Raw genomic sequence first — 27570 nt, forward strand, 5'->3', positions numbered from 1 at the left:
TTAACAGATGGATGTGGGAGTATATCAGAAATCTAAGTGAAGAGCGTCTTTCCAATGATCGTAATGACTGATTCCTTTTAGACATTGATGCACAATGATGTCCTTCGATATCTCTAAGGATGATATAATAGAACTGTAAAAGTGGTATTATGCGAGCGATGAAGATTTTACTTTTCATTTTCATTAAAGCTCCTCGGATATGTATCCACGCACGAATATATTTTTACGTCAATTTTGTTACAATACTACAATGTATTTATATTTTCCAAATGATGATCAATGGCAATTGAAAGCTAAAATAGAAAACAAGCCTTAGTTCTCAAAAAATAAAAAGACGAAATATGTTGATTACAAAAAAAAGAAGAAAATAGATGATTAAATGAAAGTAATAAAATGATTATAATTTCTTTATTAATGTCGGTGGAAAGCACAGCAACCTTATTAATAAGAAAAAAACCGCTATAAGAAATTAAAATGCAGACTTCAAGAAAACCTTTAATTATCTCAATACAAAGTTGTTCCAGAATTCTGTAGTCTTGATCCCAGTAAGTAGATTTGGAATGATTCAAGGTACCACACCGGTACCGAACCTTATGTGTGTTTGTTCCAACTATAACATTACCAGCGCAAACAAACACAGCGAAAACGTCCTTAGATTTTTTTATCTGTTACAGAAGCTACATTAGAAACAATATGCAACATCAGTTAAGTGCTACACTGACGTTTTCCTGGAATAATTCCTGGTTGAATATACTTGATATCCTTGTTATTGCCAACAAATATACGTTTTTCTGCGTTCTTAATTAATTCCTAAAACCATACAAATATAGTTATTAATAGAAAATCGAAGACAGATGCCACCTACATTATGAGATTTTATCACTGTTAACGTAAGCCAGACTATGTGTAATGTCCGTGGATTGACGTACCCGGATATATATGTCACGTTATAACTAGTTACTAGGACACCGATGGTGACGTCATCATAGGTTTGTACACTGGTGTATCTATACTTGATCCTAATCAGACACGTTTGATCATGACACTGACACTATCACAAATGTTTCCTTTATTGCGTTTAACATCTCTACCTCATTCACACATTTTAAACATAGTAGTTTTCTGTTATCTTGTTAGGTAATAGTTAATAGAAGATAGTAGTTTTATGTTATCTTGTTAGGTAATAGTTAATAGAAGATAGTAGTTTTATGTTATCTTGTTAGGTAATAGTTAATAGAAGATAGTAGTTTTATGTTATCTTGTTAGGTAATAGTAAATAGAAGATAGTAGTTTTATGTTATCTTGTTAGGTAATAGTTAATAGAAGATAGTAGTTTTATGTTATCTTGTTAGGTAATAGTAAATAGAAGATAGTAGTTTTATGTTATCTTGTTAGGTAATAGTTAATAGAAGATAGTAGTTTTATGTTATCTTGTTAGGTAATAGTTAATAGAAGATAGTAGTTTTTATGTTATCTTGTTAGGTAATAGTAAATAGAAGATAGTAGTTTTATTATTATCTTGTTAGGTAATAGTTAATAGAAGATAGTAGTTTTATGTTATCTTGTTAGGTAATAGTTAATAGAAGATAGTAGTTTTATGTTATCTTGTTAGGTAATATTAATAGAAGATAGTAGTTTTTATGTTATCTTGTTAGGTAATAGTAAATAGAAGATAGTAGTTTTATGTTATCTTGTTAGGTAATAGTAAATAGAAGATAGTAGTTTTATGTTATCTTGTTAGGTAATAGTAAATAGAAGATAGTAGTTTTATGTTATCTTGTTAGGTAATAGTAAATAGAAGATAGTAGTTTTAGTTAGTTAGGTTTTAGTTTTTATCTTGTTAGGTAATAGTAAATAGAAGATAGTAGTTTTATGTTATCTTGTTAGGTAATAGTAAATAGAAGATAGTAGTTTTATGTTATCTTGTTAGGTAATAGTTAATAGAAGATAGTAGTTTTTATATTATCTTGTTAGGTAATAGTTAATAGAAGATAGTAGTTTTTATGTTATCTTGTTAGGTAATAGTAATAGAAGATAGTAGTTTTATATTATCTTGTTAGGTAATAGTAAATAGAAGATAGTAGTTTTATGTTATCTTGTTAGGTAATAGTAAATAGAAGATAGTAGTTTTATGTTATCTTGTTAGGTAATAGTTAAATAGAAGATAGTAGTTTTTATGTTATCTTGTTAGGTAATAGTAATAGAAGATAGTAGTTTTATATTATCTTGTTAGGTAATAGTAAATAGAAGAAGTAGTTTTATGTTATCTTGTTAGGTAATAGTAAATAGAAGATAGTAGTTTTATGTTATCTTGTTAGGTAATAGTAAATAGAAGATAGTAGTTTTATGTTATCTTGTTAGGTAATAGTAAATAGAAGATAGTAGTTTTATGTTATCTTGTTAGGTAATAGTAAATAGAAGATAGTAGTTTTATATTATCTTGTTAGGTAATAGTAAATAGAAGATAGTAGTTTTATGTTATCTTGTTAGGTAATAGTAAATAGAAGATAGTAGTTTTATATTATCTTGTTAGGTAATAGTAAATAGAAGATAGTAGTTTTATATTATCTTGTTAGGTAATAGTAAATAGAAGATAGTAGTTTTATGTTATCTTGTTAGGTAATAGTAAATAGAAGATAGTAGTTTTTGTTATCTTGTTAGGTAATAGTAAAAGAAGATAGTAGTTTTATGTTATCTTGTTAGGTAATAGTAAATAGAAGATAGTAGTTTTTTATGTTATCTTGTTAGGTAATAGTAAATAGAAGATAGTAGTTTTATGTTATCTTGTTAGGTAATAGTAAATAGAAGATAGTAGTTTTATGTTATCTTGTTAGGTAATAGTAAATAGAAGATAGTAGTTTTATGTTATCTTGTTAGGTAATAGTAAATAGAAGATAGTAGTTTTATGTTATCTTGTTAGGTAATAGTAAATAGAAGATAGTAGTTTTATGTTATCTTGTTAGGTAATAGTAAATAGAAGATAGTAATCTTGTTAGTAATAGTAAAGAAGATAGTAGTTTTATGTTATCTTGTTAGGTAATAGTAAATAGAAGATAGTAGTTTTATGTTATCTTGTTAGGTAATAGTAAATAGAAGATAGTAGTTTTATGTTATCTTGTTAGGTAATAGTAAATAGAAGATAGTAGTTTTATGTTATCTTGTTAGGTAATAGTAAATAGAAGATAGTAGTTTTATGTATCTTGTTAGGTAATAGTAATAGAAGATAGTAGTTTTATCTTGTTAGGTAATAGTAAATAGAAGATAGTAGTTTTATGTTATCTTGTTAGGTAATAGTAAATAGAAGATAGTAGTTTTATGTTATCTTGTTAGGTAATAGTAAATAGAAGATAGTAGTTTTATGTTATCTTGTTAGGTAATAGTAAATAGAAGATAGTAGTTTTATGTTATCTTGTTAGGTAATAGTAAATAGAAGATAGTAGTTTTATGTTATCTTGTTAGGTAATAGTTAATAGAAGATAGTAGTTTTATGTTATCTTGTTAGGTAATAGTAAATAGAAGATAGTAGTTTTATGTTATCTTGTTAGGTAATAGTAAATAGAAGATAGTAGTTTTATGTTATCTTGTTAGGTAATAGTTAATAGAAGATAGTAGTTTTATGTTATCTTGTTAGGTAATAGTAAATAGAAGATAGTAGTTTTATGTTATCTTGTTAGGTAATAGTAAATAGAAGATAGTAGTTTTATGTTATCTTGTTAGGTAATAGTTAATAGAAGATAGTAGTTTTATGTTATCTTGTTAGGTAATAGTTAATAGAAGATAGTAGTTTTATGTTATCTTGTTAGGTAATAGTTAATAGAAGATAGTAGTTTTATGTTATCTTGTTAGGTAATAGTTAATAGAAGATAGTAGTTTTATGTTATCTTGTTAGGTAATAGTAAATAGAAGATAGTGGTTTTTATGTTATCTTGTTAGGTAATAGTAAATAGAAGATAGTAGTTTTATGTTATCTTGTTAGGTAATAGTAAATAGAAGATAGTAGTTTTATGTTATCTTGTTAGGTAATAGTTAATAGAAGATAGTAGTTTTATGTTATCTTGTTAGGTAATAGTAAATAGAAGATAGTAGTTTTATGTTATCTTGTTAGGTAATAGTAAATAGAAGATAGTAGTTTTTATGTTATCTTGTTAGGTAATAGTTAATAGAAGATAGTGGTTTTTATGTTATCTTGTTAGGTAATAGTAAATAGAAGATAGTAGTTTTATGTTATCTTGTTAGGTAATAGTAAATAGAAGATAGTAGTTTTATGTTATCTTGTTAGGTAATAGTAAATAGAAGATAGTAGTTTTATGTTATCTTGTTAGGTAATAGTAAATAGAAGATAGTAGTTTTATGTTATCTTGTTAGGTAATAGTTAATAGAAGATAGTAGTTTTATGTTATCTTGTTAGGTAATAGTAAATAGAAGATAGTAGTTTTATGTTATCTTGTTAGGTAATAGTAAATAGAAGATAGTAGTTTTATGTTATCTTGTTAGGTAATAGTTAATAGAAGATAGTAGTTTTATGTTATCTTGTTAGGTAATAGTAAATAGAAGATAGTAGTTTTATGTTATCTTGTTAGGTAATAGTAAATAGAAGATAGTAGTTTTATGTTATCTTGTTAGGTAATAGTTAATAGAAGATAGTAGTTTTATGTTATCTTGTTAGGTAATAGTAAATAGAAGATAGTAGTTTTATATTATCTTGTTAGGTAATAGTTAATAGAAGATAGTAGTTTTATGTTATCTTGTTAGGTAATAAGTAAATAGAAGATAGTAGTTTTATGTTATCTTGTTAGGTAATAGTAAATAGAAGATAGTAGTTTATGTTATCTTGTTAGGTAATAGTAATAGAAGATAGTTTTATGTTATCTTGTTAGGTAATAGTAAATAGAAGATAGTAGTTTTATGTTATCTTGTTAGGTAATAGTAAATAGAAGATAGTAGTTTTATGTTATCTTGTTAGGTAATAGTAAATAGAAGATAGTAGTTTTTATGTTATCTTGTTAGGTAATAGTAAATAGAAGATAGTAGTTTTATGTTATCTTGTTAGGTAATAGTAAATAGAAGATAGTTTTATGTTATCTTGTTAGTATAGTAATAGAAGATAGTAGTTTTATGTTATCTTGTTAGGTAATAGTAAATAGAAGATAGTAGTTTTATGTTATCTTGTTAGGTAATAGTAAATAGAAGATAGTAGTTTTATATTATCTTGTTAGGTAATAGTTAATAGAAGATAGTAGTTTTATGTTATCTTGTTAGGTAATAGTAATAGAAATAGAGATAGTAGTTTTATGTTATCTTGTTAGGTAATAGTAATAGAAGATAGTAGTTTTATGTTATCTTGTTAGGTAATAGTTAATAGAAGATAGTAGTTTTATGTTATCTTGTTAGGTAATAGTAAATAGAAGATAGTAGTTTTATGTTATCTTGTTAGGTAATAGTTAAATAGAAGATAGTAGTTTTATGTTATCTTGTTAGGTAATAGTAAATAGAAGATAGTAGTTTTATGTTATCTTGTTAGGTAATAGTTAATAGAAGATAGTAGTTTTATGTTATCTTGTTAGGTAATAGTAAATAGAAGATAGTAGTTTTATGTTATCTTGTTAGGTAATAGTAAATAGAAGATAGTAGTTTTATGTTATCTTGTTAGGTAATAGTAAATAGAAGATAGTAGTTTTATGTTATCTTGTTAGGTAATAGTTAATAGAAGATAGTAGTTTTATGTTATCTTGTTAGGTAATAGTTAATAGAAGATAGTAGTTTTATGTTATCTTGTTAGGTAATAGTTAATAGAAGATAGTAGTTTTATGTTATCTTGTTAGGTAATAGTTAATAGAAGATAGTAGTTTTATGTTATCTTGTTAGGTAATAGTAAATAGAAGATAGTAGTTTTATGTTATCTTGTTAGGTAATAGTTAATAGAAGATAGTAGTTTTATGTTATCTTGTTAGGTAATAGTAAATAGAAGATAGTAGTTTTATGTTATCTTGTTAGGTAATAGTAAATAGAAGATAGTAGTTTTATGTTATCTTGTTAGGTAATAGTTAATAGAAGATAGTAGTTTTATGTTATCTTGTTAGGTAATAGTTAATAGAAGATAGTAGTTTTATGTTATCTTGTTAGGTAATAGTAAATAGAAGATAGTAGTTTTATGTTATCTTGTTAGGTAATAGTAAATAGAAGATAGTGGTTTTATGTTATCTTGTTAGGTAATAGTAAATAGAAGATAGTAGTTTTATGTTATCTTGTTAGGTAATAGTAAATAGAAGATAGTAGTTTTATGTTATCTTGTTAGGTAATAGTTAATAGAAGATAGTAGTTTTATGTTATCTTGTTAGGTAATAGTAAATAGAAGATAGTAGTTTTATGTTATCTTGTTAGGTAATAGTAAATAGAAGATAGTAGTTTTATGTTATCTTGTTAGGTAATAGTAAATAGAAGATAGTAGTTTTATGTTATCTTGTTAGGTAATAGTAAATAGAAGATAGTAGTTTTATGTTATCTTGTTAGGTAATAGTTAAATAGAAGATAGTAGTTTTATGTTATCTTGTTAGGTAATAGTTAATAGAAGTAGTAGTTTTATGTTATCTTGTTAGGTAATAGTAAAAGAAGATAGTTTTTATTTATCTTGTTAGGTAATAGTAATAGAAGTAGTATTTTATGTTATCTTGTTAGGTAATAGTTAAATAGAAGATAGTAGTAGTTTTATGTTATCTTGTTAGGTAATAGTTAATAGAAGATAGTAGTTTTATGTTATCTTGTTAGGTAATAGTAAATAGAAGATAGTAGTTTTATGTTATCTTGTTAGGTAATAGTAAATAGAAGATATAGTAGTTTTATGTTATCTTGTTAGGTAATAGTTAATAGAAGATAGTAGTTTTATGTTATCTTGTTAGGTAATAGTTAATAGAAGATAGTAGTTTTATGTTATCTTGTTAGGTAATAGTTAATAGAAGATAGTAGTTTTATGTTATCTTGTTAGGTAATAGTAAATAGAAGATAGTAGTTTTATGTTATCTTGTTAGGTAATAGTAAATAGAAGATAGTAGTTTTATGTTATCTTGTTAGGTAATAGTAAATAGAAGATAGTAGTTTTATGTTATCTTGTTAGGTAATAGTAAATAGAAGATAGTAGTTTTATGTTATCTTGTTAGGTAATAGTTAATAGAAGATAGTAGTTTTATGTTATCTTGTTAGGTAATAGTTAATAGAAGATAGTAGTTTTATGTTATCTTGTTAGGTAATAGTAAATAGAAGATAGTAGTTTTATGTTATCTTGTTAGGTAATAGTTAATAGAAGATAGTGGTTTTTATGTTATCTTGTTAGGTAATAGTAAATAGAAGATAGTAGTTTTATGTTATCTTGTTAGGTAATAGTAAATAGAAGATAGTAGTTTTATATTATCTTGTTAGGTAATAGTTAAATAGAAGAAGATAGTAGTTTTTATGTTATCTTGTTAGGTAATAGTAAATAGAAGATAGTAGTTTTATATTATCTTGTTAGGTAATAGTTAATAGAAGATAGTAGTTTTATGTTATCTTGTTAGGTAATAGTAAATAGAAGATAGTAGTTTTATGTTATCTTGTTAGGTAATAGTAAATAGAAGATAGTAGTTTTATGTTATCTTGTTAGGTAATAGTTAATAGAAGATAGTAGTTTTATGTTATCTTGTTAGGTATAGTAAATAGAAGATGTTTTTATGTTATCTGTTAGGTATAGATAGAAATAGTAGTTTTATGTTATCTTGTTAGGTAATAGTAAATAGAAGATAGTAGTTTTATGTTATCTTGTTAGGTAATAGTAAATAGAAGATAGTAGTTTTATATTATCTTGTTAGGTAATAGTAAATAGAAGATAGTAGTTTTTATGTTATCTTGTTAGGTAATAGTAAATAGAAGATAGTAGTTTTATATTATCTTGTTAGGTAATAGTAAATAGAAGATAGTAGTTTTATGTTATCTTGTTAGGTAATAGTTAATAGAAGATAGTAGTTTTATGTTATCTTGTTAGGTAATAGTAAATAGAAGATAGTAGTTTTATTTATCTTGTTAGGTAATAGTAAATAGAAGATAGTAGTTTTATGTTATCTTGTTAGGTAATAGTTAATAGAAGATAGTAGTTTTATTTATCTTGTTAGGTAATAGTTAATAGAGATAGTAGTTTTATGTTATCTTGTTAGGTAATAGTTAATAGAAGATAGTAGTTTTATGTTATCTTGTTAGGTAATAGTAAATAGAAGATAGTAGTTTTATGTTATCTTGTTAGGTAATAGTAAATAGAAGATAGTAGTTTTATGTTATCTTGTTAGGTAATAGTAAATAGAAGATAGTAGTTATATGTTATCTTGTTAGGTAATAGTTAATAGAAGATAGTAGTTTTATGTTATCTTGTTAGGTAATAGTAAATAGAAGATAGTATTTTTATATTATCTTGTTAGGTAATATTAAATAGAAGAGCTTAATCATAGATGACGTCGATATGTTGAAGTAATATCTATTGAAATAACTTCAGATAAATCGAATGCACGTTACAACAAGCAAATCAAAATTCAAAAGTCATATTTTAAAATGAGATTTAGTTGTAGGATAAATCACATTTGTCATATGTTTAATGATATTAGCGACCAATGGCACTTTCTGGTAGTTAAAATAGGCATATTTTAATTGACTATTGTAAGGACACAAATCAAACTATTTCATTGTAACGGATTTAACATATATGCATTGACGCGGAGACGTCTTTCGAAACAGACGTTGAATTTACATCTGGTGAATGGAGTTACACATATTGTATCACCAAGTTTGCTTCCCAGTATTGTGTACCCTATTTTGTTCAACTTAAAATTGGTGTTTATTAATAACATATTTTATGAAATATTTTATGAGAAGTCATTAATAAATGACATTTACCACACTCTGTCAGTCATAGCTGCAGTCACTTTGATCATTTCTTATGTGACAGAGTTGATATAAAGACAATTGTGATATGCAAAGTGAAAAATGTCCGATGCAAACCTCCCAGGCATGGTGTTGTTGTCTATTCCATAGCATAAGAAACACGGACAATGCAATAGATGTTAATGTGGGTTTGTTAATTGCAATAACTTATCATTGTTTTCTAATTAGTTCAAAGCTTCAATAATAAATACTCGAACAGTGCACCAGATCTTAATAACAGCTGAAACGCTCCTAATATCGTAAAGTGGGACGTTATATTTATCACAGAATATCCTTACAACGTAGTACAGGCAATGCTTGTCGTGTTTGTTACATAATATAAACACATATTTGGATGTATTTCGGGCAGAAGGTGACCGTTTATCGACGCAGTGTATCACTGTTTACGAATGAGGCATAACTAAAATGCTCACAACATTTTTTTTCTCAAAGTGTATACTGTGACGGGAATGAAGATAGAAACACTGATATGAAACTATTAACATTCATTTGGACTATTAGCTCTGACAAATTTGTTTTATGGTGCAGCGAACGTTAATGCGTGAGTCACTGTGTCTCAATTAAACAATGTTAGATACACTGGTATCGCGACATCGGTCCGTACACTGGTAGATGGAGACTTCGCCTTACATCATTTCAGAGGTAACATCTGTGAAATTCGACTTGACACTATGTTATGATCAAAAATCGGTTATTACGTTTATATACGCAAGAGATAGCAATCGAAAGGCCTTGTGGCAGACACAATCCCATTTAGTTGTTTTTAATATATTTAACCAGAACAAATTGTTATGACAGCTGTGTATGATGTTAACAGTCAAAGTATCTAAAACTAACTACATAACCGACTGAATCTTTTATCGTCATATCATTATATATTCATTGTGATGGACACTTTAAGGAAACGTTTATAACTTAAGCTATTTAAAATCAATGACAGTCGTATACTTTGATCAATACTCATCATACATAGTTAGCTGGTCCTAGAAGGAGTTTTCAAAAATGCCAAAAGAGTTTCATAATTTTGTTAATTCACAAATATTTGTTTACCGTCGATGCTACATTTATCACTTCCTAAACACGAATAGATTGATAGACGAAATGCTTATTTCCATAACGAGGGTCTTTTTGTGTTTCCCGGCGCCCTCCTAATTACCGGGCATAGTTGACAGAGACACAGAGGAATGAGCCGCATTATAAGATTAGACTTACACGGGGAATCATGCATTTGTGGGATGTTGAAACTATACATATTCTGACGTTACCATTACTAATGATTATTGTTTAAGATTGCTTGATCCTTTTACTTGATATCTTGTCAACATTTTACGCCATTACGTCTCAGCCTCTGGTGATTTTTAGAACTGTAAGATGGAATAATTAACTGTGTCACATCTGTTGTCACTACTGAAAACAAAAGAAACCTATGTGATATTAACAGCTATTACGTTATATAATTTAATATCAAAAGTTTGGTTTGATTTATTTAAGGTCAAATTAATGTCCGGGGTCAACTTAACTTCCAGAGTATTTTTCATGCCAGCTTTTGGCGGTGTAGGTAAGTTGGAGTACCCGGAGACATATCAACTACCAGAGGTCAGTAGATGGCAACTCGTCCCACATGGAATGATTCCAACTCGCAATCTTATCTTGTTAAAAGCTTACAGTGAACAACTGATGATGCCACGATCTCTTTGATACTGGTTCTTGTTTTGTAGGATCAATAGTGCAAATCTATATATGAGAGGAATGTAAATATCATGCTCTGTATGTATTACATATATACGTCGCTGTTGTCCCAGATGTAGCAAACATCTGTCATACACGATCATTAATATTATTTGGGGTGCCGAAATGTAACGCATTACGACTTCAAAATGATATTTTCATTTTCCTATAAGTATCGATAATAACGGCCCCTGGTATATATACTAAAGCTAGCCTATATTTCGGTATAATACATATGCATTAGCTTATGCTATTCATGGTATCGAATAACCACCTGTCACATATTTGTAAATCAGGTTTTATATGGCTTTTTATTTGTATGGTTTATTCCATCCTCGTTCTTTCTAATGATAGAGATAGTAGCAGCTAAAGTGAATCCTATTTATACTGTGAAGCTCGTCCATGATGACAAATACAGACATAAGGACCAACCGTTTATGTATGATAGCACAATCAATTGGAAAAGATAAAAACGCAGCCAGTTAAAAAAAACACATAAAAAACGCTTCTGATTAAGGTGATAGAACCACGTTTCATCTACGGAGCTTGACACAGTCAATGATAATTCACAACTGAAACGCCATGGATACTCCTTTTAAGGAATATAACTTTTCTCTCGTCAAACTTCAATATAATTCAAGTTTTACGGAAAAACCGCAAATATGAAGACAGCACAATTGCTCGCTGTATATTATATCAAACTAAAGACAGGAATTAGGTTCATTAACCAGCTACAGTACGTCATCCTGTTATTGGTAAGAATTACAGCATTGTAGGTTATATTTGTTTACATATATTTACAGGTAGGTCAGATGGTGAAACTTAACAAACCCGAATTTGATGGCACTCATTTAAACTTGTCATCCGCTACACATGGCTGGATATCAATGGGAATATTCAGCCTGGTAAATACGGGATTCTAAATAAATGCTTTCAACGTTCATAAAACTTATTTTCACTTCAAAATTAACATAATGATACAATTAACTATTGAACATTCTATAGATGGTTGATAATGGAATTCATGTGATATATTAGCAACAGAAACATTACTGAATGTTAAAACACAATATAGGCTACCGTATAATAATCGTCAAAATCTAAATTGAAATGGCAGTATAACAACATCGTCATTACTTGCAATGTTCAATTATTTTAAGTGGTGGTTATTTCCATCTTAACATTCAAGTATTACAAATATTAACACTTTCATCAATATCGTTAGTACAACCAAGGACATTAGGGGATATCAAATTAGTGGTAATTTACAGGAAGATAGTAGCATATTCTATTTTTGTCAGTGTCGCTTAAAGTGGATGCTGAAAGTGGTTTATTGTATAAAGGTAAAAAAATTTAAATAAAACTGCAAATAAAGTAGTCATTATGAATGAGGAAAGAAAACAAATACCTTAGTTAAGCCTGTATAATTATGTTACTTGTTCACACATCATTTACCGTAAAACCTAAGTATGTCTTGTAACATTGCATGGGTACCTATGATTGGGTAGACAACAAAAGAGGGAAACTTACAAGATCATAGCACGATTGGTCTTATCTATATAGGCCCTCACAGGAGACGCCTGCGGAGAGGAATACTGCTGATTGTCTCCCTGATCGACAACACATCCAAACGGGGATAACAGAAGCGTTCCATCATCATTGGCCTTCTTTTAGAACAAAAAATATGTAGCTATCACATTCGAAAGACAATACCATCCATGGGTAACGTGAATGTGGCCTTGGTATGTGCGCCGCGGGAAGTTGTAACCTTACTTATCTATATATGTTGTGTAATGTTAGGTAAATCTTTTTGTCAGTCGAAATTCATTATGTGAGTCATGGAAATTTATTGTATTTTGCTTCGCATTTCAAAACGTAAATCTGTAAGCATGGTTTTTGGCATATGGTATTTAATTTCAATATTGAAATTAATAATAAATTGATATAAACTTTATTTATAATACACAAATTGCGAAACAAGTTATATAACTTATACAAATCACTTTCGATGGACGGGATATAAGCGCTCGAGGGGCTTTACAGTGGAAGGAAAGAACACGGAGACAACCCACGTGATCGGACAGTGACCTCTTACAAATGTACCTCTTAACGACACCACCCGATCACCAATATTGGAATCCCATCGACCATACTGTTCAACGCATAGACTCTTGAATACGTACTCATACGAAAAGGATAAGAAAAAGTACAATGGATTTATAAGAATAGACGTGAAATATACTATACATTTTATCGGTAGGCACCACCAAGGAGCTTCTACAATGTTAACAGCAGGCCTACCATTGATTCTGGGTGATATTCATGTTCGCAAAAAACTCGTATCAAATAAGTGAAGAAACAGCCAGCCTTTTTTGTATTATGGAAAACGAAATAAAAAGTACAACACAACGTCTATGATAATTATCATTACGTTGAGTATGTTTGAGTGACTTGATGGGTATACAAAACACATGCACATCACGTCTGCTCTGTATGATAGTTTAGTGGTCGTTCCATCAGAAATGAATCCTGGCCCGTCTTCATCCTAACGTTTGTATAACGACTATAATGTACGTGATCCGGTCAATATTGGGAGGCACGTCTAACAATCGACCGGTCTGTCAGACACACAACACATAAACTACTTGGAAAAGATTGCATTCATTTCTGTAACAATGCCAAGTTTTCTTAAATCTGTTTAAAGTTCACTATGGACTGATATTCGTATCCGAACTGTCTAAACCCGTAATACGTCGATTTCTTTGTAATGTGTATCAGGGCACACTCATAATATGTCAAAGACATTATATTTTAGTGACATAAGCAATCTATAAATAATGCATTTTTTAAGCTGGGAATTTAATTCTATCAGAAAGAAAGCTTGCCCTGGGATAGGATCCATAACTCAAGTTACCGTCATGGAACATGAACAGTATTGAAATTTGTACTGTATATCATACTGAATAAATGCCTCTATATCATTGTGTTCCATAAAAGTAATTGTTTTACCGGTTTTTGTTTCCTTAAACGTGTGAGGACATTGCCTTGCCGATGAATTCGAATACACAGGGGCAGCAGTTTAGACGCTTAAACTCATTTGATATAATTCATGTTCTTACAGTTATTGTATCGAGCAATAACGAAAATTGAATGCTCAGTAAGGTGAAAATCTCTCCTACTGCGAAGGTTTTTAAGATACTTTTTTGAGGAACGCCTGCAAATATGCTTTATCTTATATTTGTTTAAATTAATGAATTGGTACCAAAAGATGCATAAAGATTATTCCCTAAATGCTGAATATAGAATTACTTCTTCTTACATACAATGTCTCCGTATCTATCTCGTCGTTTTAGTATTACGATGTCATGTACAGCGACTTTAGTCAACTAAATGTATAAGGATAATCCTACGTTATCATTTTGCATTAAATATGACTTTTTAACTTCATAGATGTTCCTGTCGATGAAAGGCAGAAAATACATGTACTTCTTGTTTATATTAACCTTTGACATTGTTAAGATCCAGAGAATTTGTAGTCCAGGAATCGGAAAGAAAACATTTTACTTTACATTTGACGCCATATATGTAAGGTTTTTGTTTGTTCTGTAGATGATTCAAATTAAACGGCAGTTTAAATCTCAGCACGCTCTCAGAGCACGAATCGTTCTATGATTAGATTATAAGTCGGCGGAATGCTGACGAAAAGGTTAAATGGAACAAAATCCCTTGTATAAACTAATTAACAGGAACAAAATCCCTTGTATAAACTAATTAACAGTATTCTCTAAAAACTTATATAGCCGCTAATCAAATTATATTTAGTGCTTACCATATTTTCCTAAAGAATACAAGTACATATTTTGCGATGTTTTGAATAATAATACTAAAAACGACGGCATCGTTTTAGATAGTTATATTGCAGAATACTAGATTTTTAAGTGTCTTAATTTGGGTTGTATTCTAAACTTATCATATTGGTATTCAACTCATGAAAAAGAGAACTCCGTGTTATTCTTTGAGATCCATGGTTTTCTGCAGATATTATGTAAAAACCGGTCAGCACGTGCGAATCACAAACCTAGGGTCAAAGGTCACTGCCGTGAAGGAACACGGCATATACTATCATAATCATAGTAGTGGAGCACGGGATATGTAGAAAGCTTCTGCTATTCAAAGCCGCTATGAAAATTAGAAAAATACATTCAATCCATATATTTACTTTAGAATAATTTATAAAAATAAAAATTATTGAAAGGTTATTATATCAATAACGTCGCGTTTACAAACTTCCGCCTTCCGTCGACCGTTATTTTGTTTTTTTTTGGGTTTTTTTTTCAAATGACAAACGATAAACAAGAAATATAGAAATAAAGAAAGATTTGATTGACTTATTACACTAAACCTTAGTTGATTCTACAACAAGAAACAACACATTAAAGATTATACATTAAAATAGTTTGGGGGACTAATTTTTATTGATATGAAACTGGCATAATGTTTGAAATCAGCTGATCGATGCACAAGAATAGTTGTATTCATAGTGTATTCATAGTGTTTTCATAGGTAAATGTTTGTTTTCGTCCGTTGGTTGATTCATATAGTGACGAAACACTCAGAATGTAAATATCTTTTGATAAAGGGATTAAACCTCAAAATAATATAGATACGGATACATAACCATGATACACATATACAATTATGTAGTGGAGAACCATTGGACAACTCGGTGTATATTCAATATTCACTTGTCGTATATTACACACAATATATCCGACAAACCTCACCACACTCTTAACATATTTAAACGCATTTAAATGATTCGTAATACTGCATAATATAAAGTACGCTTGAACAAAACATCAACACTTCATTTCGTAATACAACATCACAATAATTTTATAGATATATCTTCTTATATTACGTGTATTTAAGATTATAATACATTTTAGTAAACCATATGTATACATCCTTTCACACCATACATGTACTTACAAATTATCAAATATTTTGTTCATCGGTTGCCTATGTATAATGAATCTTCATTAGGACCACTATTACATCATAAAAGCTGTTGAACATCTCAAACGAAATTTATTTTACACTTATATATAATATATCTAAAATTAAAATATAATTCAGATATCGGACGCCATAACCCCTGTACTAATATAATTACCCGAGAATTTTAAATATAACCCACTTATACAAAGCGGCATGCAAATTTGAGAGACGAGGCGACAATATAGCAAACTGAATTGGTAGATAGTACTAGTAAAATATAACACATAAGATAAAATAAATAACACTAGCAACAATAGCAGCAACAAAAGCGACGGGAACAGCAATGACAGCGACGACGATGAAAAGTTCCATTTGGCGTTCGGTCTATAAATACTGAATGAATTTTGTACAATCGGAATACAATATAGGTTGATAAAGAACCGAACTGATACACATGACTAGTAATGCCCTTTGAACAGAAAACAGATTCCCTTGCTATTTAATTAATGCCTATATAAAACACAGAATGAAAAGTATCAATAATCAGGTGTAGGATCACGTGGGAGCGAGGTGTGGAAAGTAGGCGTATCACAGCGGTTCCATTGACCAAGCCACGTAAGAGCTGATCGATATGCTAGAGTAGTATAGCGAGGCGCCGACTTTCGCATCAGCTGTAACAGTCAGAGGTACCATGCTGGCGAGAGATGTTCAACTAAAGAAAAGTTTTATAAACATGGTAGATTTTCACAATGACTCACTGGTTAATTTTACAGAAGTCGGCAACAGGACTTACCAAGTGGATATTACTAAAGCGGTGGTCGTTGGTGCCATTCTAAGTCTTGTCATCCTGGTGATTATTGGAGGCAACGTTTTGGTCCTCATAGCCGTTTACGCTAACTCACACTTACGGAGTACAACAAATTATTTCATAGTTAATCTTGCTTGTGCCGATTTACTACTAGGCATAACAGTCTTGCCATTTTCGGCCACTCTTGAAATAATTGGTTATTGGCCATTTGGTCACGTTTTTTGTGAAATATGGGCAGCGATCGATGTGCTCTGGTGCACCGGTTCCATAATTACATTGACGGCTATAAGCGTTGACAGGTATATTGGAGTGACTAGACCCCTACAACACTCGACAATCATGTCAGAGAAAAAGGCGTGCTACGTCATCATTTTTGTGTGGATAGTTTCTGCCGCCATTTCTGTTGTACCATTTATCGGTTGGAAGGAGCCTCAGTCCCCGGACCCTACACAGTGTACTGTCAACTCGGAGTTAGGCTACGTGCTTGTGTCAGCGTCTATATCATTCTATATTCCTATGTCTGTGATCGTATTTGTATATATACGAATTTACAAGGAGGCAATCAAACACTCGGCTTGTTTACAAACCGGGATCAAACTATCGAAACTGGAATCTGAAGGTGTAACACTACGTGTACATACCGGTAGGGCTAACAGCCAAAATGGTACACCATGTACTTATCAAAGCAGTAGTTCATCAGAACATTCCGATACTTCCTCTCGTAGAGTGGTAGCCAAATTCACCATTGCAGGAAAACTTGCAAAGTTCAAACGAGAGAAAAAGGCGGCTCAGACCCTGGGTATAGTGGTTGGTGTGTTTCTACTTTGTTGGTTCCCGTTCTTCTTCTGTCTGCCTCTCAGTAAGTATTTACACTGTAACTCATTGGATCGCGTCCATCTTTAATTAATTGTCAATGAATATTTTGTTTGTCGCCGTCTGTTTAACGCTATGGTAGCGCATTCGACTATGTAGGTAAGTGATCATTAGATAAACTGTACCCATTATACATGGAAATGCCTTCGTAAACATTCTGATACATATAATTCGCCCTTTACTTCTATTTACGCCGTCATGTAAAGCTTTCCATCGTGAATCATTAACAGTATGCTGTAGATCAAATTTCACACATTACCATTTTATACTCTAATATGGGCACATCTGATAAGTCATCCTAGGTCTACCACAGCACAGATTTATTATTGTCATTACAACCACTCTAACCTCACACTGCTCACCATTATCTATAGAAAATTACACATGCATATGCAAGTTGAACTGATATTTTAAAATACGCATTTATTTTTGGTATTACGGTCACCGTTACATTAAGATAATGTAAGCGCTTTAAATTTCGATAAAATGTTTTTGATTGGGTAAAACACGATACACTTAACTACGGAAATATTATTCTGTATCACAGTTTTATCATTACACCTCAAGATAATGATTAAACTTCTAAATCACAAACCATGGTCCTTCCAACAGCTTCAATGCTTGCGTCGAAGTAGGGATTAATGATAAAACAAACATGATATAATGCTATCTTGCATTGATATGTTTAATGTTCACTTTTGTGTTGCACTTTATCAACATGCAAATGGATCATGGAGCATTAGTGTCAGATTGAATTGAATACTTTGTATAAATGAAGGTATAACGCATTGAATATGTGCGAAAAATCGCAAATATTTGGTAATATCCAAATCATTGATGGAGATATTTCTCTAGGACTTCTTTGGTATTTTATTGGGTGAGAAAGGAATGTTTTCAAACCAAATCAAAACATCAAAACATGATATGTAGTTATAACGAAAAAATGATATGTAGTTATAACGAAAACATGATATGCAGTTATAGGGAAAATATAATATGTAGTTATAACGAAAACATTATATGTAGTTATAGGGAAAACATGATATGTAGTTGTAATGAAAACATGATATATGTAGTTATAGGGAAAACACGATATATGTAGTTATAACAAAAACATGATATGTAGTTATAACAAAAACATAATATGTAGTTATTACGATGACCTAATATGTAGTTATAACGAAAACATAATATATAATTATAACGAAAACACAATATCTAGTTACATTATAACGAAAACATGATATACAATTATAACGAAAAAATGATATATAGTTATAACGAAAACATTATATGTAGTTATAACAAAAACATCATATGTAGTTATAACGGAAACATCATATGTAGTTATAAGGAAACATGATATGTACATATGAATCATTATCGTAATAGTCAGATTTATCAAGAACAGAAAAATATAAGACGTTTTCCATTGATAAAAGACCCATATAAAACAAAAACAGGATACAGTGAACAATGATAAGGGCAAACCTTTGAAAATACTAGAATCGATCTCAACCATGTGCATTGCTTTAGATAAAAACAGGTGTAATGAAAATGTATGTTTGAAAATTCACTGGGTGGCAATTTTGTCTGTGAAACTGACAATAGGCCTTCGACAACAGCAGACGTAATTGAAAAAAAATATAATTCTCTGATAACAATAGTGATACGGAAATTGGATTGTTATCAAGGACTTGAATTGCTGTTGTTTACGCAACGAGCCTTAACATAAAAGAAAAGAGCAATCTTGCCGTTATCTTGAAATCTGTGTGAATGGATCGATATTTTAAAAGTTTCATTTCATATTCAATGAAGTACGATAGTAATACACTGATGAGTTGATTAATATAAATTGATTTAGTTGTTGTATGGATATATATCGCTTCTGTCTGACTGTCAACATCAATCCTGTAGAAAATCTACCTTAGATATCAAAGGGGATTCAGGATATAAAACTAGCCCGCGACTGATTGGAAACAAATTTCCTGTTGATTGTTATGTAGCAATGTAGCGAATCTACTTTTCGTTGTTTTGTTGTGTTTTACGTCCTATTAACGACGTCGATCAGTTCGTGGTTCCGTATACTTAAAACGTTTAATGAATGCAACAGTCAGGACCCGGCAACTGGCCCTCGTGAGTCTGGCACTCACTACTAAGTGATTGTGTGATTAATAGAATTGATAAGTACATAATACCTTAATTTTAAATGCATTTGGCAATAACATTTGGAGTTAGCGTTAATCCTACAATTTGAACACAAATCTTGATACAGATAACTAAACGGATATATATTAATCACAAAATCCGCCTGATATCTCGTTTTTGCCCGTGTAATATGACCTGGAACGATTTTCATTGGCTGGAAATCCATTGAGCTGCAATGAAAGAATCAATAAAATGACGTCAGGAAAAACGACGTGACGTCAGGACGGAGGCAAAAATGACGGCCTCTGCTGAATTTTCGGAATACATTTTACATGAAACATTTTGTTATGTAGGTATTTGTAGTTTTGTGATAAAGAGTATCTTAAATTTGTGTTCATTTCATATGAGATTGTATGAAACTCATCTCGAAGTTTTAATATTTGCTCGCTAAGGCTCGCAAAAATAAAATCTTAGACTCGTTTCATACAATCTCATATGAAATGAATACTTATGTAAGATGCTATATATAAAAGGGATAGGCGAGATAATCATGTTTCAATCAGATAAATCGGAAGTTGATCTGTCCGTGTAGAAACCTTGTAATTAAATGCACCTATTTGCACTGAGTCCATTATAGATCTTGACAATCCTCTTCACCATTCCTTCCCGTAATTAAGTCAACCGAACGCCCCCTTGTATTATATCCCCGAATACATGCCCTATCAGTATTACAGGGACTCGACCTTCCAATACCAGCCAACCTACTGTGTAGTAAACAACAAGCAATACTTTTGATATATCGCGATTTGATGACGCTTCATTAGTGCACTGCACTGGTCTTTATCATGGTAAAGGATAGAATATCACATGAATGCACTATATACGGTCATGTCAGAGTGACACAAGGCGAGTCCTCATTGTATAAGCCCTAATGTAACAAGTCTTCAATTTCTTCGGTTAAGCAATTTACCGTAAATCGTTTTCTATATAAGCGCACGCTCAAATAATCCAACAGGACAGCCTGAAGGTAAAACATTAAAACGAGGATGGTATAGAAAACCAATTTGAGGATTTAATTTCTGCTAAATGCGCAATTTACACGAATGATCAAAAACATGATCAGAGTAAATACAGTCGATATTTTAAGACGCTGATCATTTACATTTTTTATCCTGCAACATTTATTAAAAGCACACATTTAAGTTGACAGATGCCAATATTTTACCACTAAAGACAATGTTTGGCTTTCATATTACGACAGTCGAATAGGCGCACGTTCTGAAATTCTAAAATACAACTGTTATCCGTCATTGTCGAATACCGTAAACACTAGAGTGGTAGGTACTCTGACAAAGGCAAGGATGGTTGTAGGATATAACAATCATTGTGGAATACCGTAAGCACTAGAGTGGTAGGTACTCTGACAAAGGCAAGGATGGTTGTAGGATATAATAATCATTGTCGAATACCGTAAACACTAGAGTGGTAGGTACTCTGACAAAGTCAATGATGGTTGTAGGATATAATAATCATTGTCGAATACCGTAAACACTAGAGTGGTAGGTAGGTACTCTGACAAAGGCAATGATGGTTGTAGGATATAATAATCATTGTCGAATATCGTAAACAATAGAATGGTAGGTACTATGACAAAGGCAAGGATGGTTGTAGGATATAATAATCATTGTCGAATACCGTAAACACTAGAGTGGTAGGTACTCTGACAAAGGCAATGATGGTTGTAGGATATAATAATCATTGTCGAATACCGTAAACACTAGAGTGGTAGGTACTCTGACAAAGGCAATGATGGTTGTAGGATATAATAATCATTGTCGAATACCGTAAACACTAGAGTGGTAGGTACTCTGACAAAGGCAATGATGGTTGTAGGATATAATAATCATTGTCGAATACCGTAAACACTAGAGTGGTAGGTACTCTGACAAAGGCAAGGATGGTTGTAGGATATAATAATCATTGTGGAATACCGTAAACAATAGAGTGGTAGGTACTCTGACAAAGGCAAGGATGGTTGTAGGATATAATAATCATTGTCGAATACCGTAAACAATAGAGTGGTAGGTACTCTGACAAAGGCAAGGATGGTTGTAGGATATAATAATCATTGTGGAATACCGTAAACAATAGAGTGGTAGGTACTCTGACAAAGGCAAGGATGGTTGTAGGATATAATAATCATTGTCGAATACCGTAAACACTAGAGTGGTAGGTACTCTGACAAAGGCAATGATGGTTGTAGGATATAATAATCATTGTCGAATACCGTAAACACTAGAGTGGTAGGTACTCTGACAAAGGCAATGATGGTTGTAGGATATAATAATCATTGTCGAATACCGTAAACAATAGAGTGGTAGGTACTCTGACAAAGGCAATGATGGTTGTAGGATATAATAATTTTGATATCAGTTGTTTAAGTTGTAAGAACTTAAAGCTATCTCATTAAAAAAATTCTAAATATTACAGCCCTACCTGAATAAATGATTCATGTGCCCAGGTATCAGTTTCAAGTTTCAGAAAATTGTTCGTCGGAAACATTTCAATGTTTTTATCACTATATCTTTATAAATGGCGTTATGTAAACTCAGGATTATCAAATATCAAATTCCTCGGTCCAGTTTTTCCATTGCATAGTATTGAGTTCTTGGATCAGCTTTTATAGTAATCACAGATGTGTATTTACATCGTGGCATCAATATTTCAGGTAGTCACCAGGGACGGATAAGCCTCAATACCTGATGCATGTCATATCATGTTCCTTTTCAAAAGTTACATATACTTTATGATAAGCTAGTCTTTTGGCAACAAAACATATCCATATTCATATATCAATGACAATAAACAATATTTCCGGTGTTTGGGACACGTGGTATTGACGGTGACTACACGTGCTGTTTTATGAGGTACGTGTTCTCTTTGAAGAGAGTCTGAGATGATATTTAGTGTATATGGACTTACGTCAGCTATTTAGGGTTTCTTTGTGTCTGTCTATCTGTCCAGACGGATTAACAGTACTAGGGAACAAGAACCAGTGTAGATAGGTCTATTTAAGACAGGAGGAGCGTCACTTACAAATGTGTGTAGATGTGGCTTCATTGTCAGAATATCATTTAATAGATGTCACCGGGATACAATAGATAAACCCGTCATGAAATGAGAAATGCTATCTAAATGTTAATATCGGTAGTATTTTGGATTCATTGTATCTCTTAAATGCAGGTCACTTCGCTATAACTGTTGACGAAATAATATGACCCAAATACTTTATAATAACAGACTTTATGAGACAGATGTTTGTCTTACACACATTTTATCCGCGAACAGAAAGCACACGCTATCATGCAGGTCTTTGTTTTCATATTATAATTTCACCATTCCATTTTGAAAATTTCTTATTTGTTTATTTAAGTCTCAGAAGGTTAGGAATAGTTAGTCTTACATACCGTACATACGCAAACTGTGCCTTCTCAATGACCCTTTTATACAATTTTACTATTTAAATATCTGGTATAAACATATATATAATTATGAAGTCAATCATTAACCGTCTTAGCTCAAATTCGGAAAGCATGACATTTTTGGCGACAGTGATGGAATTAGATAAACCCATTAGATAATAAATCTTTTCTTTGGCTCTTAAATCATATCTATATCTTAAGATGCTGAAATTATTTAATAATGCATTATTTATGTTAATATTATAGCCCATTTGTTTGCTTATTTTCCTGAAATATTATCAACGCACTTGAGGATATTACTAGTGCATATAATTATATGTAACACTAATAAGTAAAGCGTCTAATAAATATCGAAATTCAGCTTTATAAACTGACTCTCAATCATTTATGTAAATGTTAATACAATTTTCTGATGTATAAACGATACTCATCATTTTAACAATAATTGGTATTCAATCGTGTATATATATGTCTAATTTACACAAATCAGCGTAATTTATTTTCCTTTTGGTGCATTCAATCAGTACTACATTCCATATATGACATAATGCAACGGAATTTATTCTGGATGGAATTAATAATTTCTAATACTTAAATCTTGAAGTAAATTAGAAGCTGAAATTTTTCAATGGTGGTAATGATGTAAAGTTAGTAACTTTTTGTAACTGAAAAAATGCTAATTTGCCTACTGCTTTACTTGGTAGAGAAAAATAATACCGTTTGCCAGAATTTGGGCATCTTTAATTTATGTCCACGTACAACTTTACTGAGTACTGTTTTGTAAGCATGAGAACAGAACGTTTACGCTAGGATAAGTTTAATATACTAACAAATGAAATGATTAACATCCATTACCAATTTTTGATATTATTACAAATTCATTGATATGTGGGAGGTGGTGTGGGAGGGATTGTTGTAATGTATTTCATTTCAACAAATTTTATTGCAAATAATTTGCAAATGAATTTGGCAACAGGCAAAGCCTATATTAGCCATCTCCAAACAAATCCGGTATGGTACAATTATCAACAAAAATATTAAAACATTTAACATTACATTATGAATGAATATTATTATAAGTGTATCTCCCCAGCCTATCATAGTAGAAAATCTAAAAAAATATTTTAGTTTCAGATATATATAAGAAAAAAATACATATTTATTGCAATGCATATCAATTGCAATAAATATGTATTTTTTTCTTCATCACAATTGTCACAGCCATTCAGTAAAGTTTTTTAGAGTTATGTATTTTGGTTCTGAGTGATGATCTTTGTTCATTAAATAAAGGACATATGAAAAGATAGTGTTCGGCTGTTTCACCACCAAGGCCACAAAAACAAATTGGAGAATCTCTCAAATGATCGCGAAATAGGTCAAAGCTTAGATTGCTAGAGGAATTTCTGAGCTGGCACAGAGTAGTATTCATAATTCGATAACCTTTGTTTATAAAGGTATTTGTTATATCATGTTCCATTTTATTAATGTTAAAAAGGAGTGTTTTAAATTGTGCAACAGTATTAACATTCGATAAGTCAAAGTTTAAAGCGAAAGAATTAAATTCTCTAAAGGTATTTCGAAAAAAACAAGTATAGTAACTTGCAGTTCTGCACATAGGAATATTAAAATATCTTGTCATCCTTAATGGATATCTCTCATTTTCAGGCTGATATAAAAATGGTTGTACAATTTCCATCAAATGCTGTGGAGCAAAGCCACGGAGTATCTTAAACATAAGAATAAGTTTGTGCTTTTGACGCCGATCAGAGAGAGATTCCCAAGCTAGTTCTTTATAAAGTATATCATGGGAGGTACCTCTGCGCAGTCCCGTAAAAATCCTACCGTTATAATCCTATGCTCTAAGTGAACAGACTCTAACAGAAGTTTACATTGTTCAGTACAGTTATCCCATAAAACATCAGCATATTCTAAAATAGGTAAAATATAACTTTTATAAATGTTTAAGAGAGTTTTCCGTGACACTTTTAAAAAAAAATGATTTTAAAATATCTATCCTTTTAAATGCTTTCTGGTATACATAATCTATGTGGTGAGTCCATTTACAATCGTCAGTGTTGTATGTAATGTGATTATCGTGTTTTATTTTGTTGTTATATTGGGTTTCCTCGTGGTTTATTGTCATGTTGTCTATAGAGTTTGGCCTTGTCTTAACTCTATACAGTGTAAAGAACAAAGCACCAGCCTGCATTAATATAGCATTATCTCCATCTACCTGATGATCTATTCATCATATAGACTGCAATGTACTCTATCCATGTTATTGCTATGATTGATGTCCTTGTGGGTACTAAAGGACCTTCAGGGTACAGGTATCGCCCGTATAAAACTAATGATCAGCACCGAACACCCCGGCTCACCTCATTCATCCTTATTATACATGAAATGTAGAGGTCAGCCGTGTAGCACATATGAACGTTGAAATATAAACACCAAAAAACCCAGATTACATAAATTTGAAACATCACGTAATTATTTATAGCATCATATCGTCAAATTTAATCTGAATACACTGTTCTATCTTGTTTACCCGATCTAGTGTGTGGCTCAATGCCACGTCTTTGATTTACATGTACAATATGTATGGTTGAAAACAATTACAATCGATTTATTTTACTTTTCATGTTTCAATCGCAGGATTTTCTATAGGACGTTTGTGACGTTATAAATGTTTTCTGAATATTGCTTGATTTGTTAGTCGGCGATTTTACAGTATATCACGGTTCACGTCTTCACATCTTAAACAATTAATAAAACCTAGAAGTAAATATCAAAGAAAAGTTCTTATGTCTTTTGAGTGACTACATCCCCTCTCACTATTCGGTTTTATCTAGCCGGTGGTCTCGGCTTCATTGCCATTCCTTATCAATATCGCTGGCCTTGTCCATTATACAGGGCATCAAAAGAGGGAATGTTTTACAGTATTTTCAATCTTTACTGATCAATACCATCAATATCATATTGTTTCTCAGTCGATGTGCGCTACATGTATTTGATATCACCAACTAGTAATTAGTCGTTAAGTGACGATCGACCGGTTTGTGATAGCGGTCAGAGACAAAGGAGTACACAGTATGTCGCATCAGCTCTTTTGCTACTTTCAATTCAACATATGCCAATACCAGCCGGAGGGTCAACGACTGGTTTAAAGAATGAAGATTCATATATTTTAACATACTATACGCCTTCAACATTTACTAAACAGAGGAATATCGACATCACATGTGTGTGATGGTCGCCTGATTAAAAGGAGAGCTTATGTGAAGTGTATTAATGGACTTAAAAGGTCATCTCGTTTGGTCCATATAGTTCATCTAATAACGATCACCGGCATCGATACTTTGGTGATCCAGGCTCAAACTATTTTATACTATACATCTATAAAAAACATAGATTCCCACATAGAACGTTGATATGTATTTATAATAACATCTGCGAGACGTTGATGAATAATTCATGAACATTCTTCAAGTATTCATAAATATTTTCATGCAATTCATGAATTTTAAAACGTTATGAATAATTCATATATCCTTTCATTCGTGAATTCATAGACATTCATGAATCTCTTTTATTCGTGTAATCATGAACATTTATGAATCACTTTTATACATGAAATCATGAACAATCATAAACAACCCATTCAATAAAATTCATTAAAAGTTCATGAATATTTGAAGAATGATCATGAATGTTTATTTGTGATAATTCATGAGTTATTCGTGACCTACAACTCTCATCAGAATTTCATGAACTCTACTGGGTATCCAGGACTTTCAGGATGGAAATTCCATTGGAATGAATTCTATATTTGATGAAGCAAATTATTACGACAATAGGTATACTCCATATATTAATATATAACATCAGAAGAGTTTTATATGAAACCACCAACAGTTTATTGTGTTCATTATGATTTCATACTGCCATAGGTAAGTGCTAAGGAAATATGTTTTTAGGGATATTCAGCAATCAATTTCATAATATGTTCCAAGTAAATTAGTATTTGTCCATACTAAACCTATAGTTGTAAAGAATGATGGTTTATATGGACAGTTTAATTCAAAATATTTGACAAAATTTCACAAACCATTATCTATGCATAATCACCATAGCAATATCAGTGTGCAACAATTTCATGTTGAAAAAGAACTGCAGATAAATAAAAATTTACTGAAAGTGTTCATCTGTGCTTTAAGAAATTCCAAGAATAGGATAATTCTTTCACTAATGTACCAAAACTTCCAATTTAAGATGAATAATGTTTTTTTCTTCCACATTGTAGCAAATACAGCAGCTATTTTGGATGGTGACTGTTTTGACGGGAAACATAAATCGAAGTCATGTGATTCATGTGGTCATCTGACAAGTCATGTGACTTCAGTGGATATTCTTTAAAATTCCTCAAAATGATTGAAATATCATGTAAAGAATCATTCATAAAGTTTAATGCATTCAAGTAATTATTAAATTATTAGTATTCATTAATGAAATTCATAAAAATTCTAAAAAATGAATGAAAAATTCTTAACACGTTGATCATGAACAAGCATG

General features: G+C 30.9%; 1 protein-coding gene across 1 annotated transcript in view; it reads left to right on the forward strand.

Moving 5' to 3' along the window:
• Positions 1-16334: 16334 nt before the first annotated feature.
• Positions 16335-27570, forward strand: part of LOC138334671 (alpha-1A adrenergic receptor-like) — a 67395-nt gene continuing 56159 nt past the window's right edge. Inside the window, exon 1 of the mRNA XM_069283332.1 lies at positions 16335-17354. Within this exon, the coding sequence (XP_069139433.1) occupies positions 16379-17354 (976 nt within the window). The 5' untranslated portion in view covers positions 16335-16378. The remainder of the gene's footprint in view (positions 17355-27570) is intronic.

The sequence above is a fragment of the Argopecten irradians genome, chromosome 11 (genome assembly GCF_041381155.1).
Source record: "Argopecten irradians isolate NY chromosome 11, Ai_NY, whole genome shotgun sequence".
Classification (NCBI taxonomy): domain Eukaryota; kingdom Metazoa; phylum Mollusca; class Bivalvia; order Pectinida; family Pectinidae; genus Argopecten; species Argopecten irradians.